Source organism: Microtus ochrogaster, chromosome 21, assembly GCF_000317375.1.
Source record: "Microtus ochrogaster isolate Prairie Vole_2 chromosome 21, MicOch1.0, whole genome shotgun sequence".
NCBI lineage: Eukaryota > Metazoa > Chordata > Mammalia > Rodentia > Cricetidae > Microtus > Microtus ochrogaster.
This window is the reverse complement of record NC_022022.1, coordinates 32,558,782-32,579,324: the sequence shown is the minus strand read 5'-3', so window position 1 is coordinate 32,579,324 and position 20,543 is coordinate 32,558,782. Positions and strand designations below refer to the sequence as shown.

Sequence of the window (20,543 nt, the reverse complement as noted above, 5' to 3'; positions counted from 1 at the left end):
AAAATCAGGTGTTCATAGGTTTGTGGGTTAATGTCACGGTCTTCTATTCGATTCCATTGGTCGACTTCTCTGTTTTTATGCCAACACCAAGCTGTTTTCAATACTGTAGCTCTGTAGTAGAGTTTGAAGTCAGGGATGATAATGCTTCCAGACGATCCTTTGTTGTATAAGATTGTTTTGGCTATCCTGGGTTTTTTGTTTTTCCATATAAAGTTGATTATTGTCTTCTCCAGATCTGTGAAGAATTTTGATGGGATTTTGATAGGGATTGCATTGAATCTACAGATTGGTAAGCTTCATTTTCATCTGCCTCAATATGTCCCGGCCCCACAGAGAGACTGGTAGACTGAGCACAAAGGGCTGCATTCTACTTGTTTGTCCTTCCTTACAAACCCAAACCAACTCTTTGGCGCTGACTTCTGGTGTATTTGCCTACCCCAGCCCTTGCAAGAGTTGTGAGGAGGAATGCAGGGGCCAGCGAGCTGGCCACTCTTCCTTTCTAATGATGCTGCTATCTGCCCCAGTATCCAAAAGGCCTTTAAAGTGTTTTCCTTCTATCTTTAGGTCTAGCATGGGTCGTTTATTGAGTTCCAGGGACAGATACACCATATCTACACCTGTGGATCTGAACCCCCTTTTTCCTCTGATGGTCTCTTGGGCAGGAAATTTATTGTGCAAGCTTGGCAATATTAATAACTGGGCTATGCGATCCCCTGGCGAGATAACTGAGATTCCTTGAGGGGATGCACACATGATTTTAACTATTCCTGTATAATCTGGGTCTATGACTCCAGGAGTCACCATCAATCCCCTCAAGGCTGAAGAGGACCGTCCCAACAAGAGGCCGACTGTGTCCTCTGGTAAGGGGCCCCGGAAATCAGATTCAAGGGGTTGTATAATCTGAGGGGTTAGTACCATCCGGGTGGTGGCACAGATGTCCAACCCTGCGTTGCCTGAGGTTGCTCTTCTGGCTTCTGTGGAAAATGTTCTGTCTGATCCTGCAATGCCCCATATATTTGAGGGCCCTGGGGACATGGGCCCCGTTTGCCGTTTTTTGACCCAGGTGGTGGTGTTATGGGTCGCCCATTAATGTCTTTGACTGATCTACATTCCTTGGCCCAGTGTTTCCCCTTTTTACTTCGAGGGCATAAGCCTGGTTGATGGCCTCCCTCATCAATTCTCTGGCCTCCATTCGGGCAATTCTTCCTCATGTGTCCAGGTTTCCCACATTGAAAGCATGCTCCATTCTTCCCCCCGTGGTCCTGGCAGCAGCTAGTACTGCAGCCACTAAGCCTGCGTTGGATAATGGCCCTCCAATTTCTCTACATGCTTTCATCCAAGCCTGAAGGCCCTTCCCTTTCCAGGGCGTAATAGCCCTCTGGCAATCTTTAGTGCATTGCTCGAATATAAGCTGTTCGATCAAGGGCATAGATTGATCTGCATCTCCAAAAATTCTTCCTGCAGCCTCCATCATACGAACTACGAATGATGTAGTTCATCATACAGCTCCGTCGGCCCCTGAATAACCTTAGTCAAGTTGCCAGACACTTGCCCTCTACTGGGTAAAGACTTCCAGGCCCTAATGGCCATTTCATTAATCTGCTGATATACTTGTAGTGGAAAACCTGTGTGGTTATTAATCCACTGCCCTTGTCCTAGCATCATATCAGCTGTCCAAGCGACATTGCCATTAGCTGCATTAGCGCGGGCCTGTGCAATGGCAAGATCAGTATATATAGACTGAAAATCCAGATATTGTCCTAAAGAAACACATGCTTTCACTGTGCTCATCCAATCAGCGAGGGTCATAGCTGACTGCCCTAAACTCTCCACCAATCCTAGAGTAAAGCTGGCTGACACTCTGTAAGTCCGTGCAGCCTCTGCCAAATCCTTTAGTTGTTTATATCGTATTGGCTCATGATATCTCTGTCCTGTATTGGGGTCTTGAAAAACAGGGTAAGCACTGGCCAATTTATTCCAAGTGCTATGCTTGATAAAGGAAGCAGACATCGCTGAAGACACCATTGGCTTACGGCACGAATTGTAGGGCGGAGGCTTAGTATATTCCGGACTATACCGCTCTCTCGCATACTGTGCTACTGCTTCCTCTAAGTCTTGCTCCTCCTCCTCATCCAACCGATCCTCCTCATCTGAAGATCATTCAATCGAAAAATTAGCAAACTCATCCAAAAGTGGATATATGCTTTTCTTTTCTGGGGTAGCTCTACTATGGAGTTTCTTTTCTCCCTTCCGAGAGCTATTGTCTCTCTCCTTAGTTTCTTTCCTTTTAGGTCCTCCCTTTCCTTTTGATTCTGACTCTGACATGCTGTCCTGGTAAGCAGAGAGTGCTCTATGGCCTTCCTTCAATGCCTCAACACACTTACCTTCCTTCAGACAAGCCCTCACTAATCTCCATAGGGGAAGTGTCCCCGGCCGGAGTGTGCCCTGTTCTTTGGCTGTCTCAAGATCTTTACCCAATTTCTCCCAGCAGGGAAGATTAATGTCCCCCAAGCCAGCGAACCAAGGAGCTGCCTGATCCATGTCCTCCAGGAACTTCCTCAAAGTTCCATCCGAGACTTTCAGGTCTTGGGTTCTCAGTAGTTGCTGGAGAGGACGCAAAAATGAGCTCACATTCGCCGAACCAGAGGCAGCATTCCCCATGCTGTGTGCTTACCTACGCACAACTTATACACGGGGGAAATGCCGGCCTACCTACGCCTACAGCAGGTCCCAGCGGACACACTCCCGTCCTGGCTTATGACAGCGCATATAAGAAAAAGTACCAGAGCATAGATCTGTGACTCAACTCCCCCCACCAGCACGTCAGAAAATTAACTTCCGGAGGACTTACCGGCGCCCCGCCACTCCGCACGTCCAAGTTCTGAATCCTCTCACTGCCATGAGGGTCTTTTGCCTGGTGCCTGGATGTCAAGGTCCCGGGTTTTTGGCACCACTTGGAGCGCGCGACTCCGCCAGCAGAGAGGACGCCACAACAGGATTCTTCTTGGAACGTACTTTAATGGAGCACAAGACTGAAGCGTAGATAGAGGCGAAAAGACCCCGAGCCCATCCGCGCAGGGGAATATATACAGCCCCTGGTCTGCCTCTCATGTGTCATTGCTCTATTTGACCTATCACTGCTCGATTGGCTCAGACCACACTGAGGCGATCGTGTGAGCAAGACGTGTGAGCAAATGATAGGTGAGAATCAAATTACTCCTGGGCCAGTGGTGAGCGTGCGCAGAAGTTGTTTACCAACTAGGGACAATAGCAAAAATGGCAACGGGCTTAATGCCAGACCCTGAGAACATGGCGGCTCCATGGCGCGCTACACCCCTCTAACCTTATGTGTAGGACAGATCTAGGTCAAGGATCCTGACCTTCTAAGAGATAGACCTTAATCTACTGAAAACTTTCAAAGTTTATGCCAGGCCAACTGTCCTTTGCCATTCGCTGTAATTTGTTTAGGTTACTATTTGAGATGCGCTGGGTTCCTACTCTCCTTTGCATGAGCTAGAGGTTACTTCAGTTTACATAAGAGAAAACAGGGTGTTATGTAGCTTCTAGGAAAAGAGAAAAACGTTCTCTGTGTTAGAATATCACCTTGATATGTCCTCCATGAGGTTTGCAGGAAACTTGTGTGGATCTCCTAGAATAATAACAGCTGACCTCCAACCTCCCTCCGCTAGCGAGCATCCCTCGTTTTGTTACCCGTGCCATACACCTAGATACCCCTGTGTGTGTCCTTTTTCCGGCTAGTGGTCAAGGATAACTGGCCGAGATTTTCTCTGCTCCAAGATGGATCTGGGGAGAATGTGTTATGCTGAGAGGAAAAACGTTGTATCGCTACTACAGCTTCACTGTTAAAATGCACTAATGGATAGAATAACGTTTAGAGAGCCATGATCTTTTTTTCTAGTGGAAGATCTTGTCTCAACTTCCACTGACTAATCAGGATGGTGGTTCCTGAAGGAAGGGACACATGTAGCAAATTCTTAAAAACAGCAGTGACATTTGCCATATTAATTGGATCTTCCTTTTATAAATATTTCTCTGTATAAGGTTTGGTAGCTTTATGCCTCAATAAAACTTTCAAAATTGGGGTCAGTCATCTCAAACCAATGCTGCTTTTACCGAATTTTATGCAATATCTGCATCCTTCAATGCTCTTTAAACAACAGTCATAGCATCTTCACTATAGTAGAGTCCATCCTGAGAAGCTACTCTCTGGGCTGGAGAGATGGCTCAGTGCTTAAAGACCACTAGCTGCTCTTCCAGAGGACCTGGATTCTATTTCTCGCACCTACATGGTGGCTAACAACTGCCTGTAATTTCAGTTCTAGAGGGTCCAAACCACTCTTCTGCCTCCATGGGCACCTGGTATGCATGACACACAGAAACACATATACACACACAAGAAAAAAACCACAACAGAGTCTTTAGGAAAAGTAACTCTTTCTCTCTATAAGAAGAGTATATATATATATATATATATATATATATATATATACATATAATGTAATATATAATATATAATCTTACAAAATGGAAGCTATGAATTGTTCTCTTCCTCCAGTCCTGTCTCTATAAATGTTTTACATTTGTACTTAGCATGACTGTGAACACAATTTCGGACATGTTAACGACATTTAATCATTCATAAGTTGACCAATCATTAACTTTTATGTCTTCATTACCCTTGTTTTAACAGTAACTTTTGTCAGAATAGAACTTCTAAACTAAGGTAATTAGTTTATCACTGTTAATTTTGAGCCTTAATGCAACAACTTTTAAACTGAAGCTCATTTGTTACCAGGTTAAACTTTAAGCCATAAGTACAGTCCACGAGAAAGTGGGAACTTTATTTGTTTTTCAGTTATGAAAGCTCAGTCTATAACTTAGGTTTGTTCCTAACTAACTGTGTATTATGTTGATTTTTAAAATTTAATTTAATTTCATTATTGAAATTACCTGGCGCGAGCGAGAATGAAACACGGAACATGCAACAAACCTGCTTAGGAGTTTATTAAGGTGTGTGTGTGTGTGTGTGTGTGTGTGTGTGTGTGTGTGTGTACAGGCCTGGTGAAGGTCGGTATACACAGAGAGAGAGAGCTGAAGATGGCGCCTTCAGCTTTTAAGGGTTGCCTAGCACATACATTCAGGGGGATTATGTGGTTACTTCATACACAGATGATGGAGTCACGCAGTTGTGTCAGATTTAACCATGCCGCACGTGGGTTACTGCAGGGTCTTTTAAGATTCCCCGGGGCCAATAAGCACTTCTGCCTGGGGGCTCATGTGTGGCCCTGGAACCCGGAAGTGTCAGCCATATTGTAGCTGAATCATTACAATTATGTTCTTTATTTTATATTCCAATCATAGTTCTCCCTCCCTTCCCTCCTCCCATTCTTCCTCCTACCCCTCCCAACACCCTCCACTCCAGTCTACCTCCCATCCACTCCTCCCTGTGGATAAGGGCTCCCATAGGGAGTCAACAAAGTTTAGCACAGTAAGTTGGGACAGGACCAAGCCTCTCTCCCCTGCATTAAGGCTGAGCATGGCATCCCACCATAGGGAATGGGCTCCAACAACTAGCTCATGCACCAGGAATGGATTCTGGTCCTTCTGCCAGGGGCCCCTCACATAGTCCAAGCTTCCCCATTGTCTCCCACATATGGAGGGCCTACTTTAGTCCCATGAAAGTTCCTTAGCTGTCGGTCTAGAGTTGATGAGTTCTCACAAGCTTGGTTCAGCTGTCGCTGTAGATTTCCCTATCATGATCTTGACCGCCCCTCCTCATATATTCCCTTATCCCTGGAACTTGGTCTGCATCTGCTTCCATCAGTTACCTGATGAAGGCTCTATGACGATTGTTGGGGTGTTTACCAGGGAAAGGCCAGTTCAGACATCCTCTCCACTATTGCTAGGAGTCTTAGCTGAGGTCATCCTTGTGGATTCTTGGGAATTTCCCTAGTACCGTGTTTCTCCCTAACCCCATAGTGACTCTATCAAGATTTCTCATTCATTGCTTTCCTACTCTGTCCTCCCTCTTGACCGGCTTGTTTTCTCATGCTCTCATTCCCCTTCACCTCCCCTTTACCGCCCCCTTAACTCCCAGTTTACCCAGGAGATCTCATCTAATTCCCCTTCCCAGGGCAATCCATGTACCCCTCTTAGGGTCTTCCTTGTTATCTAGCTTCTCTAGAACTCTAGTCTGCTTATCCTTTGTTTTACATCTAATATCCACTTATGAGTGAGTACATATCATGTTTGTCTTTCTGAGTCTGGGTTACTTCACTCAGGTTGATTTTTTTTTCTAGTTCCACCCATTGCCTGCAAATTTCATGATGTCATTGTGTTTTTTAACAGCTGAGTAATACTCTATTGTGTAAATGTACCACATTTTCTTTATCCATTCTTCAGTAAAGGGGCATCTAGGTTATTTCCAGGTTCTGGATATTATGAATAATGCTACTGTGAATATTGTTGAGAAAGTACCCTTGTGGTATGATTGAGAGTCCTTTGGGTATGTGCCCAAGAGTGATGTTGCTGGGTTTTGAGGTAGATTGATTCCCAGTTTTCTGAGAAACCACCGTACTGATTTCCAAAGTGGCTGTATAAGTTTGCACTCCTACCAGCAGTGGAGGAGTGCTCCTCTGACTCCACATCCTCTCCAACATAAGATGTCCTTAGTACTTTTTTATCTTAGCCATTCTGACAAGTGTAAGTTGGTATCTCAGAGTCGCTTTGATTTGCATTTCCCTGATGATCACGGATTCTGAGCAATTCCTTAAATGTCTTTCAGCCATTTGAGATTCTTCTGCTGAGTATTCTGTTTAGCTCTATACCACTTTTTTTTTGTTTGTTTGTTTTGTTTTTTGAGACAGTGTTTATCTGTAGCTTTGGAGCCTGTCCTGTCCTGGAACTAGCTTTTGTAGACCAGGCTGGCCTCAAACTACAGAGGTCTGCCTGTCTCTGCCTTTGGAGTGCTGGGATTAAGGGCATGAACCACCACTGCTCAGCTTTATACCACATTTTAAAATTGGATTATTTTGTATTTTGATTTCTAGTTTCTTTAGTTCTTTATATATTTTGGAGATCAGCCCTCTGTCAGATGGGTTGGTGAAGATCTTTTCCCACTCTGTAGTCTGATGTTTTGTCTTTTTTACTGTGTCCTTTGCTTTGGAAACTTTTCAGTTTCAGGAAGTCCCATTTATTGATTGTTGCTCTCAGTGACTGTGCTACTGATGTTATATTTAGCAAGTAGTCTCTTGTGCCCATGTGTTCAAAGCTACTTCCCACGTTCTCTTTTATCAGTTTCAATGTAACTGGGTTTATTTTGAGGTCCTTGATCCATTTGGACTTGGACTTTGTGCATGGAGATAGATATGGATCTATTTGCAATCGTCCACATGTTGGCATCCAGTTATGCCAGCAACATTTGTTGAATGTGCTTTCCTTTTTCCATTGAACTATTTTGGCTTGTTTGTCAAAAATCAGGTGTTCATAGGTGTGTGGATTAATGGCAGGGTCTTTAATTCGATTCCGTGGGTCCACATATTTGTTTTTATGCCAATATAGATGTTTTATTACTATAGCTCTATAGTAGAGTTTGAAGGGATGGCAATGCCTCTGGAAGTTCCTTTATTGTACAGGAGTGTTTTAGCTATACTTGATTTTTTTTTTTACTTTTCCATATGAAGTTGAATATTGTTCTTTCAAGGTCTGTAAAGAATTGTGTTGGGATTTTGATGGGGATTGCAATGAATCTGTAGATTGCTTTTGGTAACTTTGCCATTTTTATTATGCGGATCCTACCTATTCAAAAGCATATGAGAGCTTTCCATTTTCTGATATCTTCTTCAGTTTCTTTCTTTAGAGACTTAAAGTTCTTGTCATACAGGTCTTTCACTTATTTGGCTAGAGTTACTCCAAGATATTTTATATTTATAACTATTGTAAAGGGTGATGGTTCTGTTTTCTTTCTCAGCCCATTTAATATTTATAGGAAGGCTACTGAATTTTTTTGAGTTAATCTTGCATCCTGCCATACTACTCGAGATATTTATCAGTTGTAGGAGTTCTCAGATAGTGTTTTTGGGGTCCCTTATGTATCTTATATCATCTGCAAATAGCAATACTTTGACTTCTTCTTCCTTTCTAATTTGTATCCCCTTGATCTTCTTTTGTTGTCTTATCGCTCCAACTAGAACTTCAAGTACTATATTGAATAGATCCGGAGAGAGTGGACAGTCTTGTCTTGTTTCTGATTTTAGTGGAGTTGCTTTGAGTTTCTCTCCATTTAATTTGATATTGGCTGTTGGCTTGCTGTAAATTGCTTTTTACTATGTTTAGGTGTGTTCTTGTGTTCCTGCTCTCTCCAAGACCTTTATCATGAAGAACTGCTGTATTTTGTGGAAAACTTTTCAGCATCTAATGAGATGATTGTGTGGCTTTTTTCGTTCAGTTTGTTTATATGGTGGGTTACGCGGACAGATTTCTGTATGTTGAACCAACACTGCATCTCTGGGATGAAGCCTACTTGGTCATGATTGATGATTTTTTTTAATGAGTTTTTGGATTCAGTTTGTCAGTATTTTATTGAGTATTTTTGCATCAATGTTTATAAGGGAGAATGGTCTGTAGTTCTTTTTCTTTGTTGAATCTTTATGTGGTTTGGTTATCAGGGTAACTGTAGCCTTGTAAAAGAAGTTTGGCAATGTTCCTTCTCTTTTTATTGTATGGAACAATTTGAGGAGTATTGGAATTAGCTCTTTTTTAAAATTCTGGTAGAATTCTGTGCTGAGGCCATCTGGTCCTGAGATTTTTTTTTGGGGGGGGGTTGTTGTTGGGAGACTTTTGATGACTGTTTCTATTTATTGGGGTTATAATTCTATTTAAATTGTTTATCTGGTCTTGATTTAATTTTGGTATGTGGTACCTATCCAGAAAGCTTTCAATTTCTTTAAAATTTTCCAATTTTTTGGAGTACTGTTTTTTTTTGTTGTTGTTGTTTGTTTGTTTGTTTTTTCGAGACAGGGTTTCTCTGTAGCTTTGGTACCTGTCCTGTAACTCGCTCTATAAACCAGGCTTGCCTCAAACTCACAGAGATTTGCCTGTCTCTGCCTCCTGAGTGCTTGGATTAAAGGTGTGTGCCCCCCTCCCGCCCAGTGGTGTACAGGTTTTTGAAGTATGATCTGATGAGTCTCCGGATTTCATCAGGTTCTGTTGTGTAAATCCCCCTTTTTGTTTCCGATTTTGTTAATTTGGATATTCTTTCTCTGTCTTTTGGTTAGTTTGGATAAGGGTTTATCTATCTTGTTGATTTTCTCAAAGAACCAGCTCTTTGTTTCATTTTTCTTGTATTGTTCTTTGTTTCTATTTTATTGATTTCTGCCCTCAATTTGATTTTTTCCTGGCATCTCCTTCTGGTTAATTTGCTTCTTTCTGTTCTAGAACTTTCAGGTGTTCTATTAATTAGCTAGTGTGGGATTTCTCCAACTTCTTTATGTAAGGCCTTTAGTACTAAGAACTTTCTTGTTCATACTGCTAAGTTTGGGTATGTTGTACTTTCATTTTTACTGAATTATAGGAAGTCTTTAATTTTCTTCTTTATTTCCTCCTTGACCCAGGGATGATTCAGTTGCTCATTATTTAGTTTCCAAGAGTTTGTGAGCTTTCTGGAGTTTGTATTGCTGTTGAATTCTAACTTTAAGCTATGGTGATTTGATAAGATACAGGGTTTAATACCATTTTCTTTTTGTGTCTGTTGAGATTTGCCTTGTGACCGAGTATGTGGTCAATTTATGTCTGTTAAACCCATTTGAGTCATAACTTTTGTTAGTTCCCTTATTTCTCTGTTAACTTTCTGTCTGGCAGACCTGTCCAGTGGTGAGAGTGGGGTGTTGAAGTCTCCCACTATTAGTGTGGTCTGATGTGCGATTTAAGCTTTAGTAATGTCTCTTTTACAAATGTGGGTACCCTTGTATTTGGGGTATAGATGTTCAGAATTGAGACTTCATCTTGATTTATTTTTCCAGTGATGAATATGAAATGTCCTTCATCTCTTTTGATTTCCTTTAGGTTGAAGTCTATTTTGTTAGATATTAGGATAACTACACCAGCTTGTTTCTTAGGCCCAGTTGATTGGAAAGTGTGCAGGTGACCTAAGGCTCATTATAGCACTAAAACACATCCCTAGGAGGATTCAAGATGTTATTGAGACATGAAAAGCTTGAAACTGTGTGTAGAACTCATATGACAGATACTACATATGCAAGGTAGCATGAGATAAGTAATGCTATGTGATATAAAACTTTGCCCCCATCTTCTGTACGGTGAACATATTAAAACCATACAGAGAAGGGCAGGCCTAAGAACTTATCATGCCAGGTGAAGGAAAGGAGGTAATCCTCCATTTGAATCTCATCACGAGGCAGGCACCTAGCATTAAGATATCTGGTGGTAGTGGTGCACATCTTTAATCTAGCACGTGGGAGGCAGAAGCAGGGGGAATCCCTGAGTTTGAAGCCCTCCTGGTCTAGAGTGAGTTCCAGCACAGTTAACGCTACACAGGGAAACCCTGTTTCTAAAAAAACCAAACAAACAGAGATGGAGACAGCACTCACTGACCACCTAGGATGTGCACCAAGAGACAGACAGGGAGATAATTCAGAACTGTCTCAGGGTCTTTAGCTCTGCTCAGTCCCTGTTGTTAGCATGGCACACTCAAACTGTCTCCTGCCCATCTGGCCTGTTTGCCTGCCTAGATCTGCTGTCCGCCCATCTACTCATATATTCATCTGGACCTAGTTCCGCCCTTTTGTCTCTATAGCTACTGTCAACTCAGCCTGAAGCCTGACTCTACAACAGCCCTAATAGACCCTTCAGCACAGTAATTCTCAGTCTGTGGGTGGTGATCTCTTTGGGAAGGTCAAACGACCCTCTCATAGGGGTTGCCTAAGACCACCTGCATATCAGGTATTTATACTATGATTCACAGCAGTAGCAAAATTACAGTTATGAAGTATCAATGCAAACAATGTTATGGTTGGAGGGGTCACCACATCATGAGGAACTGTATTAAAGGGTCACAGCGTTAGAGTGATCGAGAACCTCTGATCTAGCAGGGGCAACAGCTCAGGTTGTTTCATTGTCTGTAAATTTATTTCTACTGGGTTTTCTGCTTCTTCGGACTTCTGAAATCCCCTGAAGTCTTCTGTGACCCCTTAACTCACAAGAGTCATTCTATAATCCCCCCCTCTCACACACGCGCGCGCGCGCACACACACACACACGCACACACACACACACACACACACTCTGTGTGTTGTGTAATATGTGATCTGAGTGTTAACCGTAGTAAATATATTATTACAATTAAAGGACCCCTGCTCACCACTGTCAGGACTATCAAGAAAAGCTGATGTTTCTGGCAAATTGCTGCTGTTGAAACTGTGGTCCCTTGTGTGTTTATGGTTATTCAATAAATTCTGCTTTGTGCAAAGGCAAATGCATACTCATCTCTATTTCTGACATAATATGCCCAGGATTTTTGTTGTTGGATGTTTCTGTCCCCCTAGCCAGCTCCCAACAGTTCCCAATTAACCACACAGAGGCTTCTTGTTAATTGTAAACATTTGGCTGATAGCTTAGGCTTGTTACTAACTAATGCTTACAACTTAAATTGACCTTGACCTGTATTTCTTGGTACTTTTTATTTTTTTGCACAGTAAGTTCACCTTGCTTCTTGTTAGGGTCCTGGAGAAGTCCCACAAAAGACCACCATCCACGTATGCAATAAGCCAGAGCGTTTATTATAGCACGTGCATGTGGGGTTGCTCACCTGTACAAAATGGTGACCACCCTGAGAGGAACATGAAGGCTTCTTTTAGGCGCAGCTACGGGGAGTTCCTAGGGCAGTTAGGTAATTTTATCTATGATTGGCTTAAGTGAGTGACAATTATGTTAGTATATTTCTAATTGGCTAAGGCTAGGAAAGGCTCGCTAAGGCTGTAGCTTTTCTATTTGGGGGCAGGCCTGGACAAGTTCCAGGCTGTGTTCTTCCTAGGCTGCTGTGGAGCTTTGCGGGGGTGGGGGTGGGGGTGGGGTGCTGGCTCAGGCCTAGAATACCTTGAGCTGCTGTTGGGGCCTTAAAGATTGATCGTCCTTTGTTCATGACTTCCTCAGAAACAGCCTGCTCAGTTGCAAGAAGCAGGGACTGGGGCCTAATTTTGAACTGAGTTATTTGGGACCTGTCATGATATTTGCCTGGCTTCCTTCCTCACTTTTCTCCAGGTCTCTTGGCGACCCCTCTCTTCTTCCTCCCAAAGTTGTCCCAGGCTGGTTCTCCTGTTTAACTTCTTCATGCCTACCTATTGGTCATTTAGCTCTTTATTGAAGCAATGAGAACAACACATCTTATACAAAAAGGATTATTCCACAGTATGGGAGAGGGTAGGAGAAAGGGGCAGAAGGGAGGGCAATGGAGAAATACAGTTAACTTTCTTTAACAGTTTAATTTGTTAACATTGTATATGTGTGTCTTTCCGATTTTGATCTTCAAGAACGTAAAGAAGCACCAAAGAGCCCTGCTGAGGATGCTAGTGTAGCACATTGTCAGGATCTTAGAGCGAGAGGACGCAGCGGATGCTGAAACACAGAAGAGCAGATGCTGATGTTACTGACTTGTCTGTGCTCACGGAGACAGCACAAAGCAATTACAGCATCTACCGTTTAGGAGAGAGAATGGCTCACCCATCTCCATTTCCCAGATCTACTCTTGTTACTGCCCTTTCTTTTACAGATACTGAAAATATCTATAATGGAGGCCAGCAAAGAACTGTCAATCCTGAGATCTGATGTAGCAACTAGAACCAGACAGTACGGGAACATGAGATCTGATGTAGCAATGAGAAACAGACAGTACGGGAAGAGACAGCCCTGAACTGTCAATCATGAGATCTGATGTGGCATCGAGAAGCAGACATTACAGGAAGAGACAGCCCTGAACTGTCAATTATGAGATCTGATGTGGCATCGAGAAGCAGACATTACAGGAAGAGACAGCCCTGAACTGTCATGCCTCAGTTATGGTGCATTTCTCCCTGTGAGTTCTCGCCACTCACTGTCTTGTGGGAACTGGAGTAGTAATTCTGTTTTCTAATTGTGAAAGGCCCTGTGAAGACAACCATTGGATTGCATTTTGAATTGGAATGTCAGTCTTTTTTTTTTTTTTAAAGATTTATTTATTATGTATACAACATTCTGCCTTGTTGTATGCCCACACGCCAGAGGAGGGCGCCAGATCTCAGTACAGATGGTTGTGAGCCACCATGTGGCTGCTGGAAATTAACTCAGGACCTCTGGAAGAGCAGCCAGTGCTCTTAACTCTGAGCTATCTCTCCAGCCCCCCTGGAATGTCAGTCTTTTTGTTGATGTTGGTATTCTCATCAACTGAGGTGCTATGCTCTCAATAATTTCCAAATTCTAGTCATCAAGAAGAAGAGCAATGCGCATTGCGCTTTATGTATTGGCAAGTTCCCTAGAGCACAAAGCATCCTAAGTCCGCCATTCTAAAACATTCATAGTAGGGAAGTTTGCTCATCTATTCTCCCTTTTATTTGATCTTTTAAGCAAAAACTTTTTCCTGAGCAGTTCTCACACTTGAGGTCTTGCAGTTGGTGCAGCGTTGGAGATAGAAATGTGATATCCAAGAATTCACGTGACAATTGAATTACCATTTACTGTCACATGTCATCATGAGGGTGGCAGAGAGCCGAGTAGGAGCATGGATTCTTCATAACACTTTGACTGAAAGTCACATGTATGCCACTACACCCAGGAACATCTTACTTACACACACACAAGTGCATATGCACAGACACACATATATGCACACACACACTTACCCCATTCACACAAATACTGACCAGTTTTCCTCTCGCAACAATTTGAATGCTTTGTTGACTTTTTCAAAAGGCAGCTTATGGGTTATAAGAGCGTCTATGTTGATTTTCTTTTGTACGTAGTCCGTCACTAGTTTAGGGATGTCGTCTCTGGTTTTATACCCTGTAGAAGGAAAAGACAAAAGTAACAGGATGTGGAAAAATATCAGAGCTGACTGAAGGCTCCCACAATTGCCTATTTCTAAAATTATCAAAGCCGTTCATTCATTGGTCCTTTTTTAAGTGTCAAAGCCAATGGTGTGTCGCTAGCAGGATACAGAAAAGACAGTACTGTAATTTCCAGGGCTATAGAAGAGCCCTACTACCTATGTTCTCATGACTATCACCATAACCCATGTGCCTAAAGCTCTCTGTTGTCTTCAGGGCGTGAACAGTTTCCTGCAGCACCTGCTGGCTGATTGACCAGACTCCTCTCCTCTGAGGCTCTAACATCAGCTGGAAGGTGAAGGTGGCAGGAAGTGGTTAGTATCCTGGAAACAAAGGACAGCTGTGGGGTGAGGGGCTCTGAGCGAGACTGTGCTGAGTCTCTTATTTCTGTCTTCCCTCTCACAGAGGAAGAGGAAAATTTTAGCACAGTCTCATTGACGCTCACGCACCCAAGGACATAAGGACTTCCCAGAAGGCCTCGCCTCCTAAAGGGCCACAGAACCTCTCTCTTGGTAGCACCATTCTGGGGACCTCTAAGTTACAGACTCAGCGGACATTCAGCATCTGTACCGCAGAAACAATACGGTATCCGACTACTGCATAATTAATTGATGTGCAGGGTTTTCACTAACCTGGAACCTGTCAGAATAACAACGAACAAGGGGGCAGCCTCAGCAGAAGATTCTTTTATCTATATTGAAATAATTCCTCTTTTTAGGGAACGAGTTTTATGAATTGGTGAGATAACTGGCTGTTAGTATCCGGCATGCTTCAAGCTTTTGCACACGCACACACACTTGGTGTCATTAATAGATTAGGATAAACACACAGCACACAGCAAGAAGGCACACATGGTGTTTGGGAATAAGGTCCTTTCAAATTTCAACTTTGGAATTGGAGTCGCTGGTAAAAATCAAGGCCAAAAATTGAGGTCTGGAGATCTGAGAGCCAGGCACAAGGCTGGTCAATCAGATACCTGGAGCCAAACACGTTCAGGTTTCCAGCAGTTGTGTGGAATCCTAGGGTCCTTCTAAAAGCCTGGAAGAGCCTCTAGGGGAGCATAGTGCCTGACAGGAAACAGACCACAAAGCTTGCAGGATGTCAGGCTCATGAGAGGAAGGTGGCAAAGTGTCTTGTCTGAATAGAAGAGAGATTGGAACCAGTGGCCCAGTGATAGCTCAGCAGGCAATTCTCCCTCCGCTGTTTACTTCCCAGCTTCTGTCTTACTGAGTGGGTACTATTCTTGCTGCAGACCGTATAGTCCTTTGTGCTGAGCCAGAAGGCTGTATCTGATATCCCTTAGCAGCCACAGACATGGTTCTGCACCCTGTGGCACACAGTTGAGGTCATCTTGGCTATCCAAAGCTCATTGCTTCCTTTTCGATGTGAATTTCAGTTTCTTTTTTCTCTTGCTCTGATAAAACTATCCTGACACAAGCTGGAGAGATGACTCATGAGAGCACTTGTTTCTCTTCTAGATGACCTGGGTTCAATTCCCAGCATCCACGTGGCCATTTACATCTATCTGTAACTTCAGCCCCAAGGGAGAAGATACCCTCTTCTAACCTTCAAGGGCACCAAGCCCACAAGAGATGCATATACATACATGCAGGTAAAATACACATAAAAGAAAAAAATGTATTGACAAAGCAAAACAAACCTCTTTTTTTTGTGAAAGTTAACCACACCACACACATACACACACACTGACAGCAACAAAATGGACAAAGATAGACAGTTAGCTATAAATCAAAAGCAGAATCATTTGTGTTTAGTATTCCCAGCATTCAGTTTCTTCCTAAATAGTGAGGAGAGCACAGCCCACCTTGCCATTTTCTGATACACTGTCTTCTACTTCTTCCCCTCCGAGGAGCATGCAGAGGATTCTGGGAAGAGAAAGGAAACGGAAAGGCCTACCTCCCATAATAGAAGATTTCAAGGTTCTCCCTGGGAGAAGCACCATTGGGTCAAAAGAGAGCTGTGAACCTGTTGGAGCAACTCCCATAATCACACACACTCCGTAGCTCATATTGCAGGACTTCAACGCTGAGACCTAAATGCAGACACAGAATGGTTACGATCTCAGCAGCTCTGCATGTAACTTGTAGCAAGCCTGGTAGAAATGAAGGTCCTCTAAAGATGCCTTTGACCCTCAATCGGATCAGTAGACTACTGAAACAAGCAGCCTCAAAGAAATGGGTATTGTCCCATGAACCACAGGCTAGGAGAGGAAGAGGGCACCAGCCAGCGTGGGCATTTGTCTCCTGGAGAAAGATCTCACAGTTGGAACAGCTTGTTGGCCCACCTTACAGGATGAGACTGAAGTGCAGACAGGACAGACCAAGGGCGGTGGGAACAAACCTTGGCCAGGACTGCTCACATGCATGTAACTGTTTCAACTTTGCTCTCACTTCACGACCTGGAATATGGACTTGGGGGCTTCACTGGGTCCTTCCCAATGTGGCCACATTGATTACATCTTCTTTTTTTTACTTTTGAAATTTTAATTTGGGTCTTTAAATTGGCTTATGGAGGGTGGGTAGCCAGGCCATCTTGCGGCGCAGGTTGTGTTCTTCAAGTTTGATAACAATGCTGATGTGTGCTTTCGGGGAATATATGGGAGACGTACTATGATCAAATAGCATGCATGCTTAATATGATGCCTAGAGTAAGCTGTTTAAATTCATTAAGATTAATATCTTCGTCTTGAAGATGAAGATATTATTAATTAGCTGGGAAGGCTGATCTACAAATGAAATGGGGTAGAACAGTGCAAGGCATGCCAGTATGCTCAAAAAGGCTAGGTAAAAATGCATAGTCCTTCATCAGGACTGGACATATAGAGTCAAGCTTAATATGCTGGAGGCCCTTGGTTCAGTTTGCAACACCCTTCCAAATAAAACAAGCAGCAGTAAACTCCTGACTTTAATAAGTTAGTGTGTTTGTGAAAGGTGCTCAAGACACATACCATGGTTTCAATGAGGCCGATGGCCTCAAAGGCAAAGTCAACACCCACACCTGTCATTTCCATCACCACCTCCTGGACAGGCTTCTGGAGCTTTCTAGGGTTGAGACAATCAGTGACACCCAAGGCTCTTGCCCGGCGAAACTTCTGCTCGTTGATGTCAACCCCGATGATTCTAGAAGCACCAGAAGCTTTGCAGGCCATGACAATGGCTGAGCCGATCCCTCCGAGTCCAAAAACCACGCAGGTGGAGCCAGGGGTGACCTGCAGATTCAGAGGTGATCTTGTGTTAGTAGGAAATGAAGAGGGAGCAGGGGAGGCCTCTTTGGTTTTGTCCATGACCGAAGGAGCCTTCCGGCCATGTGGCTCCCCTTTTACCCGTAGACAGTCACTGAAAACAGCTCGAATGTGTCCTTACCTGTGCTGTATTAAACACAGCTCCAAAGCCTGTCGGCACCTCACAGCTCATGATACAGACTTTATCCATGGGAGCAGCAGCATCGATCTTCGCCACGGCAATTTCATCTACCACGGTATACTCCGTGAAGGTGCTGGTCCCGTAAAGATGATAGATTTTCTTCCCTCTGCAGGTAAATCTGCTGGTTCCATCCAACATTAATCCCGTCGGAGAGAGAATACTACTCCCCAGACCGAGCAACAAAGAGAAATGAAAAGACGTTTTCAGGACTGAGTCAACCCCTCTCCCGAGGAAAGCGAATGAGGTAAGAAGTCAAAATGGGAACTAACTTCTCTTTCTCACAGAGGTTGCCCTTCGGGTGGAGGCAGTAGATGCATTTTCTACATTCTGGAAGCGGAAACATTAAAACTTTATCTCCTGAGGAAAAAGAATAGAGAAAGTTATGCCAACTCAGGGGAGACCTGGAATACAGTCAATACCATTAGGAACTGGTTAGAGCAGATGCCATCAATTTGTTGCAGAGGAGGGGGGCATGGTATTTGAAGTTAATTATCATTCCACTCCGGGGTAAAAAAAATTTCAATTTTAATATAAATAGATCTGCAAGATTAAAAAGAAAAGAATTCAGATATTTGCAACTCGTGGCATTGAGGTTCAAAGATAAGAGGTAGCTACATCTAAGAGTGAAATCAGTCTTTGTGGTATACAAGGCTTGTCTGTTTGGCTCAGTGTTCCAGGAGAAAAGTAGAATCTGTGCTTACTGATATTTATTGGAAGAATGAATCATATACGAGCTAAATTAGAACCAGCACTCATTATGGGGTGCTGTATCATACTAGAACTTGAGGAAAGGCGGCCTGTGCCCTTCATCCTATTCTGTCATTAAGGAGCTAAGTAATCAAAGGAATTGACCTTTTTCAGGGCATTGCTTCATAGATCAGTCTGTGCCCTGCCCTGAGCTACTAAAAAACAATGGTTTTCAGATGGATTGCCCCGAAAGATGACTTTACAAGCAGCTTTTGACTCCTTTTGGGAAAGGAGGGAACTGACTGCTCCTAGGACACCATCCAGAGATCTCAGCCCTCATAAAGCCTCAGTTTATTGGCTTGTCTTTCAGTTTCCCAGCTTTCCCTCTTAGGTCCCCTGCAATGCCTTGCCTCCGTAACCTACACATATAACTGTTCTGTAGTTCCTACCCTCACATAGCCACAGATGTGTGTACTGTGTGCTGTGTGCCATGTGGTCAGAGTTGGTATTCGTAATTAGGATGGGAATGGAGCAACTCACAGGTGCCCCAGCCAGGGCTTGCGATCAAGGCGATCAGGAACGCCTAGCAAGTTCCTGCCAACCAAACTGCTGGGCTGTGTGAACTTACTGTTAGTCAGTACATTCTGACATCATGGGAAGGCGCAGACGTGTTCGCCCGTATTCCTGGCATAGCATGCTCACAAAATACGTAAAAGAAAACAACAACAACAACAAAAAAACTATGACAAACTTTTGTTAGAATAATGTGATGTTATCAGGTGTTCGAAACAGGAAGGTCTGTAGTGTGGGGAAAGGAAATACAAAGTCTAGGAGAAACTCTTACACATGATACTACTCTGTTTGTACAATTGAAAACATTAGTGCGTCTCATGTTTTATGTTTACCAATGTTGTGATACAGTGTATCTATTGTAATTTTTAGTTTAATTTTGGGTGGACTGGTGTGAGATAATATCCATAAAGATGAATGGGTAAGAATTCTTTTAGGCTCTTGTAGTCAAAAATAAAATTGGGAGAATATGAATATTCTATTTTTCCATGAGGGATTTGAGCACAGCCTGTGAAGGACAGGTAAGAAGGTAAGTGTTCACACCCCTGAACTTCGTCTTCACCTGGGCTCTGAAATCCAGGTTGCCTGTTTCTGTAGCGGATGTATGGATGTAGATTAATGGTTTTGTCAACATATGGTGCGTTTTGAGGTCTTTATGTTCCCCGGGGAAACAGTCAGAGTGGGAATGAGGACAGAAATTGGTGCTACATTGTAAAAAATGGAATCTACCTTGGGCGGAGACAGGTCCTTGTCCCTCCTTTAAAGCTAATACACAGGGCACAGCTGGAACCTGGCTAGGGAGCACCCACAAGACACTGGGTTCATCTGAAGGTGCGTGCCCTTCTTTTCTGGAACCTGGCTAGGGGGCACCCACAAGACACTGGGTTCATCTGAAGGTGCGTGCCCTTCCTTTCTGGCACACCTGAAACCCAACACCATCCCTACCATACCCACCATGAGTTTGGGGTCTGCTAGCCCTTCTGAGACCGGTCTGGAAAGACATAGTTATTTCTTCTTTTTCTCTCTGATGTTGGCTGTATCCTAAGGACGCTCTCACACCCCATAATCAATGCTTTGGGATTCCTTAGTCCTTTTTCTAAAGCTCCTCTCCTTGACCTGTGGCTGTATGTGCCCAGGGGAAGGGGGGCTGACCCCCATGCTGCCTCAGTTCGAGCAGCGTGACTTTCCTTCCTTCTCTTCTCCACTTCCCCTCCCCCTTCCAGTGTGCCTGCCCTGGTTCTTCCTTTTAAGCTCCAATAAACTGTCTTCATGCTTCTGTTTGAGTCTTTTCTTTGTCCTAAAGCCTATTTGTGATCTTTCTTAAATTCTTTCATTGATAAAACTAAGAACCTCAAGAGAGGACCTTGATTTCCCAGTTACCATTTGATATCATATGATAGCTCTGCTGGGGCTCCATGTGATTTCTGATAACACCTTTCCCAGCCTTTTAATTCCTTCCTTCCTTCCCTCTTTCCATCCTTCCCTCCCTTCCTTCCTTCTTTCCTTCCTTCCTCTCTCCCTCTCTCCCTCCCTCTCTCCTTTCCTTCCTCCCTCCCTCCCTCCCCCTCTCTTTCTTTCTTTCGATTTATTTATTTATTATGTATGCAGGGTTCTGCCTGAGTATATGCCTGCATGCCAGAAGAAGGTACCAGATCTCATTACAGATGGTTGTGAGCCACCATGTGGTTGCTGGGAATTGAACTAAGGACCTCTGGAAGACCAGCCAATG

General features: G+C 43.5%; 1 protein-coding gene across 1 annotated transcript in view; it reads right to left on the bottom strand.

Moving 5' to 3' along the window:
• Window positions 1–1,479: 1,479 nt before the first annotated feature.
• LOC101980249 (alcohol dehydrogenase 1-like) overlaps window positions 1,480–20,543 on the bottom strand; it is a 35,001-nt gene continuing 15,937 nt past the window's right edge. Inside the window, exons 4-11 of the mRNA XM_013349961.1 lie at window positions 17,827–17,914; window positions 17,498–17,720; window positions 17,083–17,343; window positions 16,032–16,167; window positions 13,932–14,070; window positions 2,852–3,014; window positions 2,385–2,604; window positions 1,480–2,150 (exon numbers count right to left, since the gene is read on the bottom strand). Of these exons, the coding sequence (XP_013205415.1) occupies window positions 1,480–2,150; window positions 2,385–2,604; window positions 2,852–3,014; window positions 13,932–14,070; window positions 16,032–16,167; window positions 17,083–17,343; window positions 17,498–17,720; window positions 17,827–17,914 (1,901 nt within the window). The remainder of the gene's footprint in view (window positions 2,151–2,384; window positions 2,605–2,851; window positions 3,015–13,931; window positions 14,071–16,031; window positions 16,168–17,082; window positions 17,344–17,497; window positions 17,721–17,826; window positions 17,915–20,543) is intronic.